This window comes from Sorex fumeus, unplaced genomic scaffold (genome assembly GCF_029834395.1).
Source record: "Sorex fumeus unplaced genomic scaffold, SorFum_2.1 ptg000028l, whole genome shotgun sequence".
Classification (NCBI taxonomy): domain Eukaryota; kingdom Metazoa; phylum Chordata; class Mammalia; order Eulipotyphla; family Soricidae; genus Sorex; species Sorex fumeus.
The window spans coordinates 11,115,099-11,130,764 of record NW_026606085.1 but is presented as its reverse complement, the minus strand read 5'-3'; the positions used below and the strand labels follow the sequence as shown (position 1 = coordinate 11,130,764).

Sequence of the window (15,666 nt, the reverse complement as noted above, 5' to 3'; positions counted from 1 at the left end):
AATCTAATATGGGAGACCAGTGGGCCAAAATTATTCTTTAAAATGGTTCTGATTATAACAGAAAGCCAATTCTTTTTTTTCCCCTTCTTGGGTCATACCCAGCAATGCACAGGGGTTACTCCTGGCTCTGAACTCAGGAATTACTCCTGGCAGTGCTTAGGGGACCATATGGGATGCTGGGAATCTAACCTGGGTCAACCACATGCAAGGCAAACGCCCTACCCACTGTGCTATTGCTCCAGCCCCCAAAGCCGATCCCTTTTAATGTTAGTCTTCATTACATTCTATTATTATTTGGGAGGGGCATACCCAGTAGTATTCAAAGAGCTACTCCTGGCCCTGTGCTTAGGATCACTTTTGGTGGTGCTTGGGGAAGCCTGGGGTGATAGGGATTGAACAGAGGCCTCCTGCGTGCAGAAGATGTGCTCAGCCTGTTGGGCTCTCGCACTGTTTTTATCTCATTAGTACTTGAAACAATTTCTAGTTTCACATGAGCATGATTTTTTTCTCTGATTTTCTTTGAGTCTTAAGCATTTGCTCCTTTAGATGATCACATTACCATATCTTAGATTATTTTTATCTGCCACCAATATTTTTCCATATATATATTTTATTTTTGCTTTGGGCCACCCCTGGCTGGGCCCAGGGACCACATGGACAGTGCCTGAATGCTGTGTGCAAGGCAAGCACAACTCTTTGTATCAGCTCTTTGGCTCCTCACAGTGCAATGGTTTTTATGAGTGCGAATTACCTCCACATCTTTGGGAGCTCCCTAGACTTAATTTTTTTTTATGTTTTGTTTGTTTGTTTTTTGGCCATGCTCAGGGTTACTTCCAGCTTGGTGCTTGGAGGCTGCTACTGGTGCCGGGGGACCATATGCATGATATGGATCAAATCTAGGCATCCTGCATGCAAAGCCTGAGGCTTAGCCCACTGAGCTATCTCTCTGGCCCCAGAGAAAAGTACATGTATTTGGGGAGAGGGAGCTGGGAGGGTCACACATGGTGGTATTCAGGGCTCACTCCTGGTTGTGCTTAGGAGAACATATATGGTGCTGGGGATCAAACTGGGGTTGGCCTCATGTGAGGCAAGTGCTATGCCTCCTGTACTATTTCGCCTGTCCCCCCAATTTTTGACAACTTGTCATCAATATTTGTAACTTAATTATATTTGCAATAAGTAGTGCATGTAAACATTTCTATTAGACTAATCTTTAATATTCTAAGACACTGTATTATATAGCAATTGATAGTTAATGAAATATTTTTTTTTACATGTTTTATTTACTATTGCTAATAGGGAGAGGTTTGACTTTTTCTTCTGTTTTAATTTTGGACCTTCCAAGTGGTGCCCAGGGCTACTGGTGATTTAGGCCAGCTGGGGTGGCTGTCCAACCGGAGGGATTTTCCAGGAGAGCCAAGCAGTGTCTGGGGGTTGACCCTGGTAATTCTCAGGGGACCATGTGGTACACTGGGGTCGGTTACCTGGAAGGCACGCACCCTGAACCCCTGGACATTTTTTTCTGGCCCTGAGAATTCCAGCTTCTTAATATATACAAAAGTGTTCACTCCATATATTGTATACATCTTTCCTTTCCCAAATAAATGTAGTGTGTGTGCATACGCACGCGCACACACACAAACACACACTGAATTAAAATCATACCCATAATAGTTATTACAATTACAACATGAGAACAATGAATCCTATTTTAGAGTGATATAATTTCTCTTAATACAAAGATAGAGCATGTTTTTTTAACGGTGCTAGCACAGATTTGGTTAAGTAATTCTGTGTGCTTGCTATGGGGAAATCAAAAGTGTTCTGACACTTTCCTTCTGAGACTTCAAGAAATTATACATGGTTGAACAAAAATAAATTATCTTTCCACTCACAGTACAAGTTCTTTTTTAAAACTGAAAAATATGGTAATGCAAAAAATAACTGATACATAGAAACAGAAGCTAAAGAGTGAACAAAATTTGTATGCAAAAATACACATGCTGGGGGCTGGAGTGATAGCACAGTGGGTAGGGCATTTGCCTTGCACGTGGCCGACCTGGGTTCAAATCCCAGCATCCCATATGGTCCCCCAAGCACTGCCAGGAGTAATTCCTGAGTGCAGAGACAGGAATAACCCCTGAGCATTGCTGGGTGTAACCTTCCCCCCACCCCCCAAAAAATACACATGCTGGGCTGGAGGGGCAGCTTGGGAACTGAGTGCATGCTTTGTCTGTGGGAGCCTGAGTGAGAGGCCCAGCACTGCAGAGCCCTGAGGCCCTCTTGGAGTAACCTTCACTGAAGTGCCAGGAGTAACTCCTGAATGATGCTGGGCACGGCTAAAAAATGAGAGAGAGAAAGAGAGAGACAGAGAGAGACAGAGAGACAGAGAGAGGTGTGGCTCAAAAATGAGAGAGACAGAGACAGAGAGACAGAGAAAGACTAGTGGGAAGGTGCTTGCTGTGTATATGGCTGAGCTGGGATAGATCTCCAGCATCCCATAAGGTCCCCCAAGCCCTGACAGGAGCAAGCCCTGAACACCACTGGGTGTGGCTGAAAAACACAACAAAAAAATGAACTCCACCAACCCCCAAATGTACGTTATTGCTATGCTACAAGGTTTGGCAGTTTTCAGCATTTCAAGTTCCCCATGAGCATGGTGAAGGATAGAACTAGACATTCAGTGTGACTAATACAGCATAAATAGTTTTTCATTTTAAATGATACACACCTGAAATACATAATAATGCAATGTTACTATAAAAATTTACACCTAGCCCTAAAAGCCACTTGAATAGTCTTTCATTTTCCCTTTCCAGACAAGTTTCCCTAGAAGCATGCTAAAATTGTATTGACTTCCCTACCTCAGCTTCCATTTGTTCTTAATATCTGGCACTTGCAAGCTCCCACTTCACTGTGCTTCTTGTGGCAATAAACTGCCCTAAGGATAGCGAAAATAGACACTGACCGCTGTCTTGGCTGACTTTAATTCCCTCGTTTCCTATATCATGCTTTCCTGGTTTCCTATTTCTCTCATACTTATCACTCTTCTTTCTTTGCTTGTTCTTTATATGATAATTTTTAGTCACATGACCATCTTCTTTGTATAATCTTATTAATATTTCACTGTCTGTGTGATCTTATTGATATCCATGTGAATAAAGGGTTAACAAACTCTGTGTTTCTCTATGGAAGAGTTCAGCTGTGGGTTCATTTCCAGGTTTGTTCCCCTGGATATTTAGTAATATTTGAACTGTGTAGTGGTAAAGATGCCCTCCCTCTTGTAAACTGCATCTGCGTTAAAAGAACTGAAGAAATTCAGGTATCTGGGAGGAAACTCACCGATGGTGTGACCATGGTAATTTCTTGTGTTGCTGCTGCAAACTGCAGTTATCTTTGTTCCTTCCCCCCCCTTCTTAAGGCACTTTCAGGGATAAAATCTAGAGAAGGGGTCATGTTTGCAGAGCACAAGTTTTACCTCTGACCCACAGCCTTAGCTCTGATGTCTTTGTATAAATAATAAATGTTATCAGCAAAGCCCTTTGGCATTCTTCTAAATTTGTGAACCATAATTTTACTTCTCTCTTAGAATATGTACTTGAGATGTCTTTTAGAATACTATACCTCTTCACATATCCTCCTTAAGCACATACTGCCTTCCCCTTACAGTGCTATGCATGTAGCAGTTTCAATAAACATCTAGAATAAATAAATGGAAAATATAAGATGTCAGAAGGTACCCTGCAATTAGCCCATCCTACTGCTTGTTGATGATCTGTTCAGATTATCCTGGAAAGGAACCAGGATACACTACAGCCTTTTCAAGATATTTAGGAAAGATACTCAGTAAAGAAATAGTCGGTTCTACCATAAAGTCACTCTTTTTATTTAGATGTTTATGGCTATAAGCACACACCTTTCTTTATTCCAGTAAAAATGAAACAGAACACTAGTATCAGCATTTTACAATGATTTTGATATAGCTTTTTTTTTTAAATTTTTTGGGCCATACTGGCAGTGATCAGGGCTTACTTTGGCAGTGCCTGGGGGACTAGATGGGATGCCAGGGATTAAACCTGGGTTGGCTGTGTGAAAGGCAAGCACCCTAGCTGCTATACTGTCTGGCCCCTTAATGATAGTTTCTTTAAAAAAATTATTCAACAAAGATAGCATTATAATTCCAAGGATATTAAATCAGAATGTCTTATATTGGTAGAATGGCTTTCCATTCCACTTTAATCTGTGAAAATAAAATAAACAATACTTAAAGTTGAAGAGTAATAAATAGTTGCACAGTCACAGTCACAGTCCTCCCGTTGTTCATGGATTTGCTCGAGCGGGCCCAGTAACATCTCCATCACGAGACTTGTTACTGTGTTTGGCATATCGAATACATCACGGGGAGCTTGCCAGGCTCTGCCGTGCGGGCGAGATACTCTCGGTAGCTTGCTGGGCTCTCCGAGAGGGGCAGAGGAATCGAACTCGAGTCAGCCATGTTGGCTGCGTGCAAGGCAAACACCCTACCACTGTGCTATCGCTCCAGCCCAAATAGTTGTACATACTCAGCAAATAGAAAGCTAGATAAATGATTCCTCCATAATAATCACAAATTACTCACCTCCAGTTTATTGTTGGTCTGTGGGAAGAGGAAAGGTTTACTTCTGATTTTGAACTGGAATCCTGGATTTGTTTGAGAGCCTCTTCTAAAGGAGGAACTGACCTTTGAAAAACTACAGGGGCAATAAGAAATCAAACAGGACACAGTGACCTCCTCTTCAATACTGTATTTTCATGTGATTGAATTGTTCAATGATAAAATGTTACTTTAAAATTATTATAAAATTTCTTTTACAATAACCTTAAGAAATGTCTAGATTCTTCATTTGACCATACACGTCCATGTGCTCTATATCTGATACATTTTAGTGTTTCACAAATCCCTGAAAAAATATTATAACTATTCTTATGAAGAAAATGGGAAGATACTAACAATGCCAACTGACATTTATAGGGAACTTAAGTGTTTTGAAATTGAAGTGAGGGGCCAGAGTGATAGTACAGCAGAGAGGGCGTTTGCCTTGCATGTGGCCGACTAGGCTTCAATCCCCGGTACACCACATGGTCCCCCAAACACCACCAGGAATAGTTCCTGAGCGCAGAACCTGGAGGAACCCCTGAGCATTGCTGGTTATGACCCAAAAAGCAAAAAAAAAAATTAAATAACTAAAAAGAAATTGAAGTGGAACTGCATTATAGCATTACAAGGGCTCCAATATTCAACACAACATTTTAAGCACTTCATAAACATGAACCATTTAATCCTCACTAGTCTATGAGGCAGAGGTAATTGAATCTCTATTTAACAACTGACAAGACTGATTCATGCAGAAAGGATGTCATTTTCTCTGAATCAGCCTTCATACCCACATACTCACATACTGTGCTATACAACCTCAAGTCAATCCCTTTCCATTAAGCATCCGCTTTCTTAGAGCATTCCACTGGTACTCTCCTACCAAAAAAGAAGTGAGCCAGAGGAGATTCCTAGCAGGGCATAGAAAGTTACCTGATAATTTGTTTCAACTTATTTTTGGGCTTTGGCTTTTTGGGCCACAGGCCTCAGGGCCTACTTCTGGCACTGTGCTCAGGGATCACTTCTGGTGGGGCTCAGAGGACCTTATAGGGTATCAAAGATTGAACCCAGGTTGGCTGTATGCAAGGCAAGTGCCACACCCTCTGTACTCTCTTGCCAGCCCTGGTTTCAACATTCTTCTCTAGTCTCAAATTAGTTTATCTTCTCTTCCCCCAATCATATACTATAAAGTCACTGAAATACATGTTCCTCTACCTGGTATATCATTCTTAATTTTCTCTTTTCTTGGCAAAACATTCATTGTTTTCAATAACCAAATTCAGTAATTTCCCCAGGGATCATATCCTTGATGTTCCTACACAGGTACTGTTCTTTTTTTTGTACTCTCACAGTACAAAACAGCTACCATAGAACATACTGTAGAAACTACTGGATGTATTGACATTGTTTATAGTACTCTCATCAGCAAAACAAAAGTTTTGAGATCTTAAATTTAGATTCTCTGCATCTCAGCCTGACCTAGGACTAAATATAACATAAGTTACTGAATACATAAAGGGGCTACTTAAAAAAAAAGCTTTGACATCTATTGTTAATTGCCCTAATATTTAAGGTATAAAATTATGTAGACGTAATACCAGAGAACTAATCATAGTCATTATTTAAGTATTTAACCAATTCCAGGAGTTACATGTTATTTTTTTTTATTTTGCAATTCCTTAAACATCAATTTAGCAACAATGTGAATAAAATGTCAGATGGATACTAATTTATTAAAAACAAATGTCAAAATTTCTTTCAGTAAGTTAATTAATTTCAAAAAGAAAATACTGTAAGGTAGTATAAAGTAGAAGGAAGCTCTGAACTTTCAAGATTCACTAAGAGGGTAAACCAAATAATCTCCAAATTTAACTTAAATTAATTACTATTGGAAACAATGGCAGTGGAAGGTGTAATGGTGGTGGGATTGGTGTTAGAATATTGAATAAATCATTGTGAACAACTTTATAAAAATAAAATAGAACTACTAAAAATCAATTACTATGTTATATATGGTTAAAATTCTATAACTGAAAGAGGTATATATATATATATATATATATATTTATATATGCGCCAAACACAATAACAAGTCTTACAATGGAGACCTTACTGGTGCCTGCTCGAGAAAATCAATGAACAATGGGAGGACAATGTTACAGTGCTACAGTATATATATATATATATATATAGATAGATAGATAGATAGATAGATATATGGGCTGGAGCGATAGCACAGTGGTAGGGCGCTTGCCTTACAAGCGGCCAACATGGCCGACCCGAGTTCGATTCCTCCACCCCTCTCAGAGAGCCCGGCAAGTTACCGAGAATATCTTGCCCGCATGGCAGAGCCTGGCAAGCTACCCGTGACGTATTCGATATGCCAAACACAGTAACAACAAAGTCTCCAATGGAGATGTTACTGGGCCCGCTCGAGTAAATTGATGAACAACAACAATGTGATATATATATATATACACATTTTAATTAATTTTGGAATTTGGGCCACAAATTTATTCCTGGCTCTGTGCTCAGGTATCACTCCTGGAAGTGCTCAGGGAACCATCTGGGATGCTGGGGATCAAATCTGGGTTGGCCAGGTGCAAGGCAAACACCCTGGTCATTATACTATTGCTCTGGCCCCAGCATACTGATATTTTTAATTTGATTTTCACTTGGTTATTAATTTACCATTTTATTGTTTACTCAAGTCAAACATGACTGTAACTTTTACTCTGTTTTTATAATGTTTGAAGTTAAGGCACCTGTTCTCCTCCGCTGGGAAAGAGGAATATGAGCACGCTGGAATTTTTCAGTAACTTCTTCAAACTTTTGTTTTCTTTGTTGAAGTATTTGTTCTCTGATTTGGAGTTCTCTTTCCTCTTGCTCTTTTCGTTTCTCTTCAAAAGCTCTATATTTAAAATGATGTAGGTGACAGAATTAGACAGTATATTTTTAAAATCTCAACACAGAAAACAGTTTCCAAAACAAGGCATTATCTTGATATTTCATAAGTTCATTTACTCAGAAATAACATTTTGATGGAAAAAGAAGTTACTCTGGTCAGAAGTTAAATATACTAAGTGGTAATTTCCAAAACCTCATATAGGTTTCTTGCAACTAAAAGTTGGAACATATTTCTACAACTACAATATAACAGTTCCCCCACCATGTTTTGTTCATTTGTTTTGGGGTCACACCCGGGGGTGCTCAAAGCTTCCTCCTGGATTTGCACTTGGGGATCCTTCCTGGCAGTGCTCAAGGCCCCATGTGTTGCCAGGATGGAACCTGGAAGGCATATGCAAGGCACACACCTGGTGCCTTTACCTGCTGTATTACTTCCCCAAAATATTTCATCACTGTCACTGTCCTCCTGTTGTTCATCGATTTGCTCGAGTGGGCCCAGTAACATTGTGAGACTTGTTACTGTGTTTGTCATATTAAATACATCACTGGAGCTTGCCAGGCTTTGCCCTGCGGGTGAGATACTCTCAGTAGCTTGCCAGGCTCTCCGAGAGGGGCGGAGGAATCGAACTCAGGTCAGCCATGTTGGCTGTGTGCAAGGCAAACGCCCTACCTCTGTGCTATCACTCCAGCCCCAAAGTATTTCACAAGACCAGCAAAACCCTGAGGTCAAAATCTGACAAGGACATTACAAAACAATCCTAAACCACCAGGGACTTGGAATAAAGGGCCGGAGTGTATGCTTTGCATGCAGGAGTCCCGGCTTTGATTCCTGGTACCTTGTGGCCCCCTGAGAACTGTAGCATGACATCACCAGGAATGTGCAAATAAGCACCACAACAAGTTACTGACCCATATTCTTCATAAGCGTAAAAAGATTTTAAAAAAATTTTTTATAAACATATTTTTTAAAAAATTCAAATGCAAGCGAACAAATTAGATAAAGAATGATTCATCTGTTATATGTTATCTCTGGAACGCAAGGGTGATATAACATTTCTAATCAGTACAATTCAGCATCTGATTCAAAATAAAAGAGAAAAGTATCAACTTTCTGTCATCAAAATAGATGCAGAGTATTTATTCAGTGACATTTCTGATAAAAACTGCAGGAAAAAAATCCTCAATCTAATAAAAATGTGACCTGCCAAAAATTCCTATGCAAAGGCATCAATAACGTTGAAAGAGTGAGTGCTTCTCATTTGTAGAGTGTAAAACAAAGTAACACGAGGCTGACACCTAAGGATAGTAGATACACAGGACAGGTAGATTGCTCCATAGCTGGAAGCCTGCCTCATGAGCAAAGGGGAGAAGGCAGCTGGAATAGAGAAGGGATCACTAAGTAAATGATGGCTGGAGGAATCGGTCGGGATGGGAGATGTGTGCAGAAAGTAGATAAAGGGCCAAACATGATAACCTCTCAGGGTCTGTATTGCAAAGCATAATGCCCAAAAGTAGAGAGAGATTATGGAGAATATTGTCTGCCATGGAGGCAGAGGGAGGGTGGGAAGGGGGGGGTATACCGGGGATATTGGTGGTGGGGAATGTGCACTGGTGGAGGGATGAGTGTTTGATCTTTGTGTGATTGTAACCCAAACATAAAAGCTTGTAACTGTCTCACAGTGATTCAATAAAATTAAAAATTAAATTAAATTAAAATTAAAAAAAAAGAAAGAAAAAGAGTGAGTGCTTTCCGCATCAGGTAGAAAAGCAAAGAGGCTCACTCAAGTTATGGCCTAGAGAGTTCAGCGAGTCCGAGATAAAATGAAACGCAAGTGAAAAGATAGAAGTCAAATTCTTTTTTGCTCTTTGAGGATGATAAGATTGTAAAGAAAAATAGATTTGGGGAATTTAACAAATTCTTAGATTACACATTATTAAGAAACAAATCACATTTTTATTTATAGGCAACCAATGAAAGAAAGTTTTTAAACAACTTCATTGGTAAGCATCACAAAAATATAAAATACTTAGGGGACCGCAGAGAAAGCTTAGAAGGGCTAGAGCCTGGATCTGACAGGTAGCAGCCATAAATCTGAGCCCCATCACCGCATGGCACCCCAAGCTACGCCAAGTGTAGCCATGGTGGTTCCCAAGACTACCGTGTATGCTGAGCAGGGCAGGGGTGACCCATCACACAAGAAGTGAAACTGGCACACTGGGGGTATACAGTAATTTCGTGCATCAGTACCAGAAACTTTAACACTAGTGTACAACTTAAAGTATGATAATAAAAATAAAATAAGATGGAACAGGAGAGAGAACAGAGGGTTAAGACACTAGTTCTGTAGGAAGCATATCCTGCTTTAATGGCCAGCTCATCACGTCCCCCAGCACTGCCCAAAGTGATTCGTAAGCACAGAGCTAGAGAAAGCCCTGAGCACAATTGTATGAGGTCCAAAACACCCCCAAATAAGTAAAATAAAAATTAAAAAATAGAGCAAGGAAAAATCTTTCTCCATTGCTGCTAGCTATCTAGCTGCACTGGAACCCATTTAATCATTCACTTAGTGGAAAATATCTGGCGAATTTTCAATTTCAGGTTACTATGAGTATAACATAAAAAATATTCATGCACAGGTTTTTGTGAATTTCAGTTTTATTTTATGGAGATAAACAATCGGCACAGTTTCATGCAGTGGGGTCATACTGTGGGTATATGTCTAGTGTTTGAAGAAATCTTCAAGGGCCAGAGAGGTAGTCTAAGGGCTGGGTGCTTACTGTGCATGTGACCTGCCCTTGTCTGATGCCCTGGCACTGCCTATGGTCTCCTGAGCACCAGCAGGAGTAACTTGAGCACACGAAGGGGCTAAGGGGGAGACTCTGAGCACTCCACCCTCTCAAAATGCAACAAGTTGCCAAGTAGGTGCTCAGAGGGCCTATCTCCATCAGTGGTACGAATGACCCAGTTTCAATACCCTCACTCACTTGCCACTATTTTTTATTTCACCCATTCCTATCATAGAGTATATTTTTCTTGCTTCATAGGGAATTCCAAACATCACTGTTCTCACAAATTGGTAATGCAATTAGCCCATACTTCATGTTCAAGAATATTCTATTGTTCTTGAGGTACTTTCCCCTGTCTTTACGTCATTTAAATTATCTTTTAAATACATTTCAGGTTTCAAAAGATAATTCCAGAGTCACAGGTTTTAGTGAGTCTTTGAAAATTGTTTCTCCCTTTAATCTTCATTGGGCAATTTCCCTCATTCTCTCCTTTTCTCCCTCTTATTGTTACCTATGCAGAAATCTGTTTGAACTTTTAAGTCTAGATGCTTACATTATATTAAGTTTTAAAATCATCAGATATCTTTGGTTCTTAAAATCTTACTAAATTTATCAAGCCTCATAAATCAGATTACTGTCATTCCTAAAGCTTAAACAGACAAAATAAAAATAACCCTTTTCTTTAGATAGCATAGCCATTGGTATTCAGTGGCTAGGCTTTTAATTGTTTGGGGGTCAGATCCAGCAGTGGGACCACTCCTGGAAGTGCTTGGGAGATGGTGAGGTGGGATCCAACTGGGAAATCCCACACCTCTAGCTCTTTGTGCTATTTCCCCATTCTTGTCTTGTAAAATTATGTTTTTTTTTTCAATTTTGAGCCACACTAGGTGGTACTCAGGCCTTACTCCCGGCTCTGTGCTCAGGGATCACTCTTGATGGGGCTCGGGGAAATATAGGGGGTGTAAGTGCCTTTCGCTCTGTACTATCTCTTCAGCCTCGGCCTCTTAGAATTTTAAATCACAATTTCTTTTGTATTTTCTATATGTGAATTCTGATAAGACAGGTAGGAAATTTATGAATCAAATTCCTTAACAACCTTACTATCTCACAGAGCCAAACACTTACGAGAAAATATGATTGGCAAACAGTAATTTATCAAGCAAGTTACTGAGTAGTACTATGTTTCATACTCTCACATAAACTTATACATGTGTTCTCAGTTATTCCTAGTATTACCTTTGTTATAACATAATAATCCATTGAAGTAGATGCTTCTAATTCCAATATGAGACACCTAGGCTCAAAGAAATGAAATAATAATATGCTTTAACTCATGAGCTAGGATTTAAACCTATAACACTGACTGCAAAGACTATGACCCTTTCAACATGTAAGTATTAATCTTTACTGAACACCTTTTATAGGCTTAGAAGCAAAGAGGAGAAAAGAACGCAGAAAAATACAAGTGAAAAACAAAGTTTCTTAAATAATTTTCACTATACTAGCCAACGGAAGAGTTAATTTAAAGGGAAATAAAGTGCCAGAAAAGAATTACAGGTAAACAATTTTGTATTCCCCATGTGGGATTTTCAACATATGCCCAATGATGTTGTTAATAAACTCTAGGGATTTTCTGCTATTCGTGTGTTGTAGAAATATGGACAAGGTAGCAAAAACAACAATAAAAAATTCATATTAAAGAAAAATATCTATAAATTCAGAACTTGTAAAATGTTAAGCAGGGATTAAATGATCTGTATTTTAACCTTATTTCTAGTTTAATTTGAAGGCTTTTTAAAAATGCAGTCATTTATAAAATCTTTTAATCACTTTCCACCATTATTCAAGGTTTTCCCATTTTCAGATCAGATGAGGGTAGTACATATAAAAAATAATTATATAGTAGTGAATAGTAACATCAAAATAAACCCCATTCTAGACTAATTATAATCTTCCCCTTCATTATATGAAATAATACATAACACAAAGCTTGAGTAGTTCAGAGATCTGGGGAGGGTGGCAAGGTTCCAACCAGGGTCTCTCGCATAGGCAAAGCACGTGTTCGACAGCTGAGCTACATTCCTAGCCCTTAGACTAGTCATTTTAATAAATCCTAAAGAAGATACTGGATCAGCTGTGATGGTCTTTTCTAGTCAGTGAAACTGCACAAGTGCTATTCTTAGTGCCTCAAGCAGAAAAACACTGATTTTTCAAAGCTACCAAAGTCTTGGTCAGTGTTTACAAAGCACTGTCATGAGATGGGTTCATTAAGTGCTACAAAGCAGAGACACCGCTAATTTATGACTTAAATTTTGACATTCCTGAGTGACGTATACTCACTTTTTTCGCCGGTTTGACTCCACAAAGTATCTACGTGCTCGACTGCGACATATTTTTTGTTGCTGGAGTAATATTTGGCGTTCCTCCTCTAAATTTTTCTCCAGATGTATTTTCATATCTCTAATACAGCATGAATGTTAAGGACGATGGTTTACATCTTTCATGGACAAGCAGCTCAATAAATACAACAGTTTCATATCCATAATATATTTTGTCCAATTAGTATGTGCGGACATTAGTATATGATCAGCAAATGTTTTACCCAAATTTTTTAACTTGATATTTGAACTGAAGATTTGTTTTCCCATAAGAAAAATTACTTTCAGATATTGTGTATCAACACTGCCTACATACCTTTTAATTTATGTATGAACTTTCAGTCAACTATGAATTTCAGTCTTTTTGTCCCTATTCCTCCAATCATAAATACTAAATTTCCTAGTCCAATATAAGAAACATTTCATAATTTGCCCTAATTTTTGGGTCTGTCTTTGGGTCCCACTCAGCAGTACTTGTTTGTTCGTTTGAAATGGAAATCTGTAGCACTGCAGCACTGTCCTCCCGTTGTTCATCAATTTGCTTGAGCGGGCACTAGTAACGTCTCCATTGTGAGACTTGTTACTGTTCTTGGCATATTGAATATGCCATGAGGAGCTTGCCAGGCTCTGCGCAGCGGGTGGGATACTCTCGGTAGCTTTCCGAGTTCTTCGAGAAAGACGGAGGAACCGAACCCGGGTCAGCTGCGTGCAAGGCAAACCTCCTACCTGCTGTGTTATCGCTCCAGCCCCCTTTTGGCTAAGATCAAGTGTGTAGAAATGGAAATCTATTTAGAAATATTTGATGTTTTACCAATGCTGGAGTGATAGCACAGCGGGTAGGGCGTTCGCCTTACAAGCGGCCAAGGCCAACCAGAGTTCGATTCCTCCGCCCCTCTCGGAGAGCCCGGCAAGCTACCGAGAGTATTGGATATGCCAGACACAGTAACAACAAAGTCTCCAATGCAGACGTTACTGGGCCCGCTCGAGCAAATCGACGATCAACGGGAGGGCCTTTACCTTTACCTTTACCTTTTACCAATGTTTATATAACATAAGTCAAAAAGTCATGACTGTTCCATTCATAATAAGGATGGAGAGACAGTTTATCACTGCGCTCTTTGAACTGTTACCCTAGTTTTCGGGTCAGTGTCAACAGTTCAACATCCAAGAACCAACGTCAAGGACACTGAATCAAACCCGTACAGAACACAGGCCTATTTATGCCCCATGAGGTCTCTTCGAGGACATCTGGAGCAGCAGCAAAACCGGCAGAAGCCGAAGTGACCCAGGTCAACTATAAACACATGGGAAAGAACTAGAAGATTTCGCTGCAGGTTCTCCCTCTAAGAAGTCACCCAAGGGAGTAAGAAGGGCGCCCGGATCGGGGGAAAGCTGACTACAGTTAGTTCACGCCTATCCTCCTCCTCCTAGTCTGTTCCTGGAGCATCTGGGAACCGTTTAGGCCCGGGCTTCCCTTAATCCTCGCCAGGTGCAGGCGAAGGGGTTGCGAACCAGGAACGCGCTCTGCGCCGCGGGGAGCCCCAAGCACTGCCGGGTGCAGCTCTGCAGCCCCGCTCCTGCAAGACCCCCTTGCGCAGCGGGAGACGCGCCCACCAGGGGATTCGGTCCCTGCACCCCAAGCACTGCCGGGTGCAGCCCCGGTGCGGCCCCTACGCAGCGGGAGACGCGCCCACAGCGGGGTTCGGTCCGTGCACCCCAAGCATTGCCGGGTGTAGCTCTGCAAGCCCCCTACGCAGCGGGATGCGCGCCCACCGGGGTTCGCTCCCGGCACCCCAAGCATTGCCGGGTGCAGCCCTGGGGCCCCGGCAACACCGAGGTGGCCAGGTGGGGGGCTGCACGGCACCCGTGGGCCCTAAGACAGAACTCTCGGCCCACGGAGACTGCCCCCGGGGCACCCGGAGAGCGCTCGGGAGCCACCCTCCCCCCCATCCCCCAAAGAAAAGGTGATGATCGAGCAGCGGCTTCGCCCTCGGAGTTCTCCCGGCGACGTTAAGCCGGCGGCGCCCGCTCCCCGGGTGTCCTCCCCACGGCCCCCGGCCGCGCTCCTCTGCCAAGGATACAGCTGGGCGCCCCCGGCCGGGCGGTGGCGGGCGGCCCAGCGCGGGACCAGGGCGGCGCGGCCGCGCCCCGCCGGCTCCGTGGGCAGCTCGGCCCCCGCGCTGCGCGCCCCCGGCCTCCCCGCCAGCATCGCTCAGCGCCGCGCCGCCCTCATGCCCGCCCGCGTCAGGGACGCTGAGGGCTGCGCCGCGACTGCTCGGGCGCCCGCGCAGCGACGCCGGGTACCGGGGCGGCGGCGGCGACCTCGCGGAGTAGCGGCGCAGCGGGCGGCCCGGACGCCGCCGCCGCCATCTTGGCGGCAACCGACGCGGCGTCCTTGGCAACGGGAACTGGGCGGGGCGGGGCGGGGTCGGGCGGAGCGGGGCGGAGATGGGCGGGGACTGGTTCCACCTCAGCCAATGGGAGGCGCCTCACGCCGATCCCGCCCCCTAGGCGGGCGGCTGGCGAATGGGGACCCGGCTCCGCTGGGACTCGCGGCTCGGTTCTGACGTCCGGGTTTCACCTGGAGGGAGATGTTGAGTCCACGCATTCAGGTGCGGGTCCTGAGACCCGGCTGGGGCCGAGCCCCACTCGGAGCTGCTCCTGGCAGCGCCCTGGCGTGAGGGGTGTGTCCTCCTGGCGCACACAGCGTCTGGGTGAGGTGCAAACCAAGATTCGGGGAGGCGTATTTTCTTCCCTGGCGCCTCTCGCCCAGCGCACGCCGTCCAGCCGCCCAGTCCTGCAAACCAAGAAGCGCCGGTCGCGGGGAAGGGAGCGCCCGGGGGAGACGGCTCCGGGGGCTGGCTCGGCGCGGCTGGGCCCTCCGCTCTCAGGGCTCAGCCACCGAAAATGCAAAACCCAACTGGAACTTCCGGCTGGATTTTCACTGTGAAAATGCATCTA

At 43.0% G+C, this 15,666-nt stretch overlaps 1 protein-coding gene across 3 annotated transcripts in view; it reads right to left on the bottom strand.

Moving 5' to 3' along the window:
• CEP126 (centrosomal protein 126) overlaps positions 1 to 14,914 on the bottom strand; it is a 36,633-nt gene extending 21,719 nt beyond the window's left edge. Inside the window, exons 1-4 of one of the 3 annotated variants that reach the window (XM_056114988.1) lie at positions 14,787 to 14,914; positions 12,668 to 12,787; positions 7,399 to 7,544; positions 4,619 to 4,730 (exon numbers count right to left, since the gene is read on the bottom strand). In XM_056114988.1, coding sequence (XP_055970963.1) covers positions 4,619 to 4,730; positions 7,399 to 7,544; positions 12,668 to 12,787; positions 14,787 to 14,914 — 506 coding nt within the window. Of the gene's footprint in view, positions 1 to 4,618; positions 4,731 to 7,398; positions 7,545 to 12,667; positions 12,788 to 14,786 lie in introns of those variants that run through there. The other 2 variants (XM_056114989.1, XM_056114990.1) reach the window with 2 other exon arrangements.
• Positions 14,915 to 15,666: the final 752 nt, after the last annotated feature.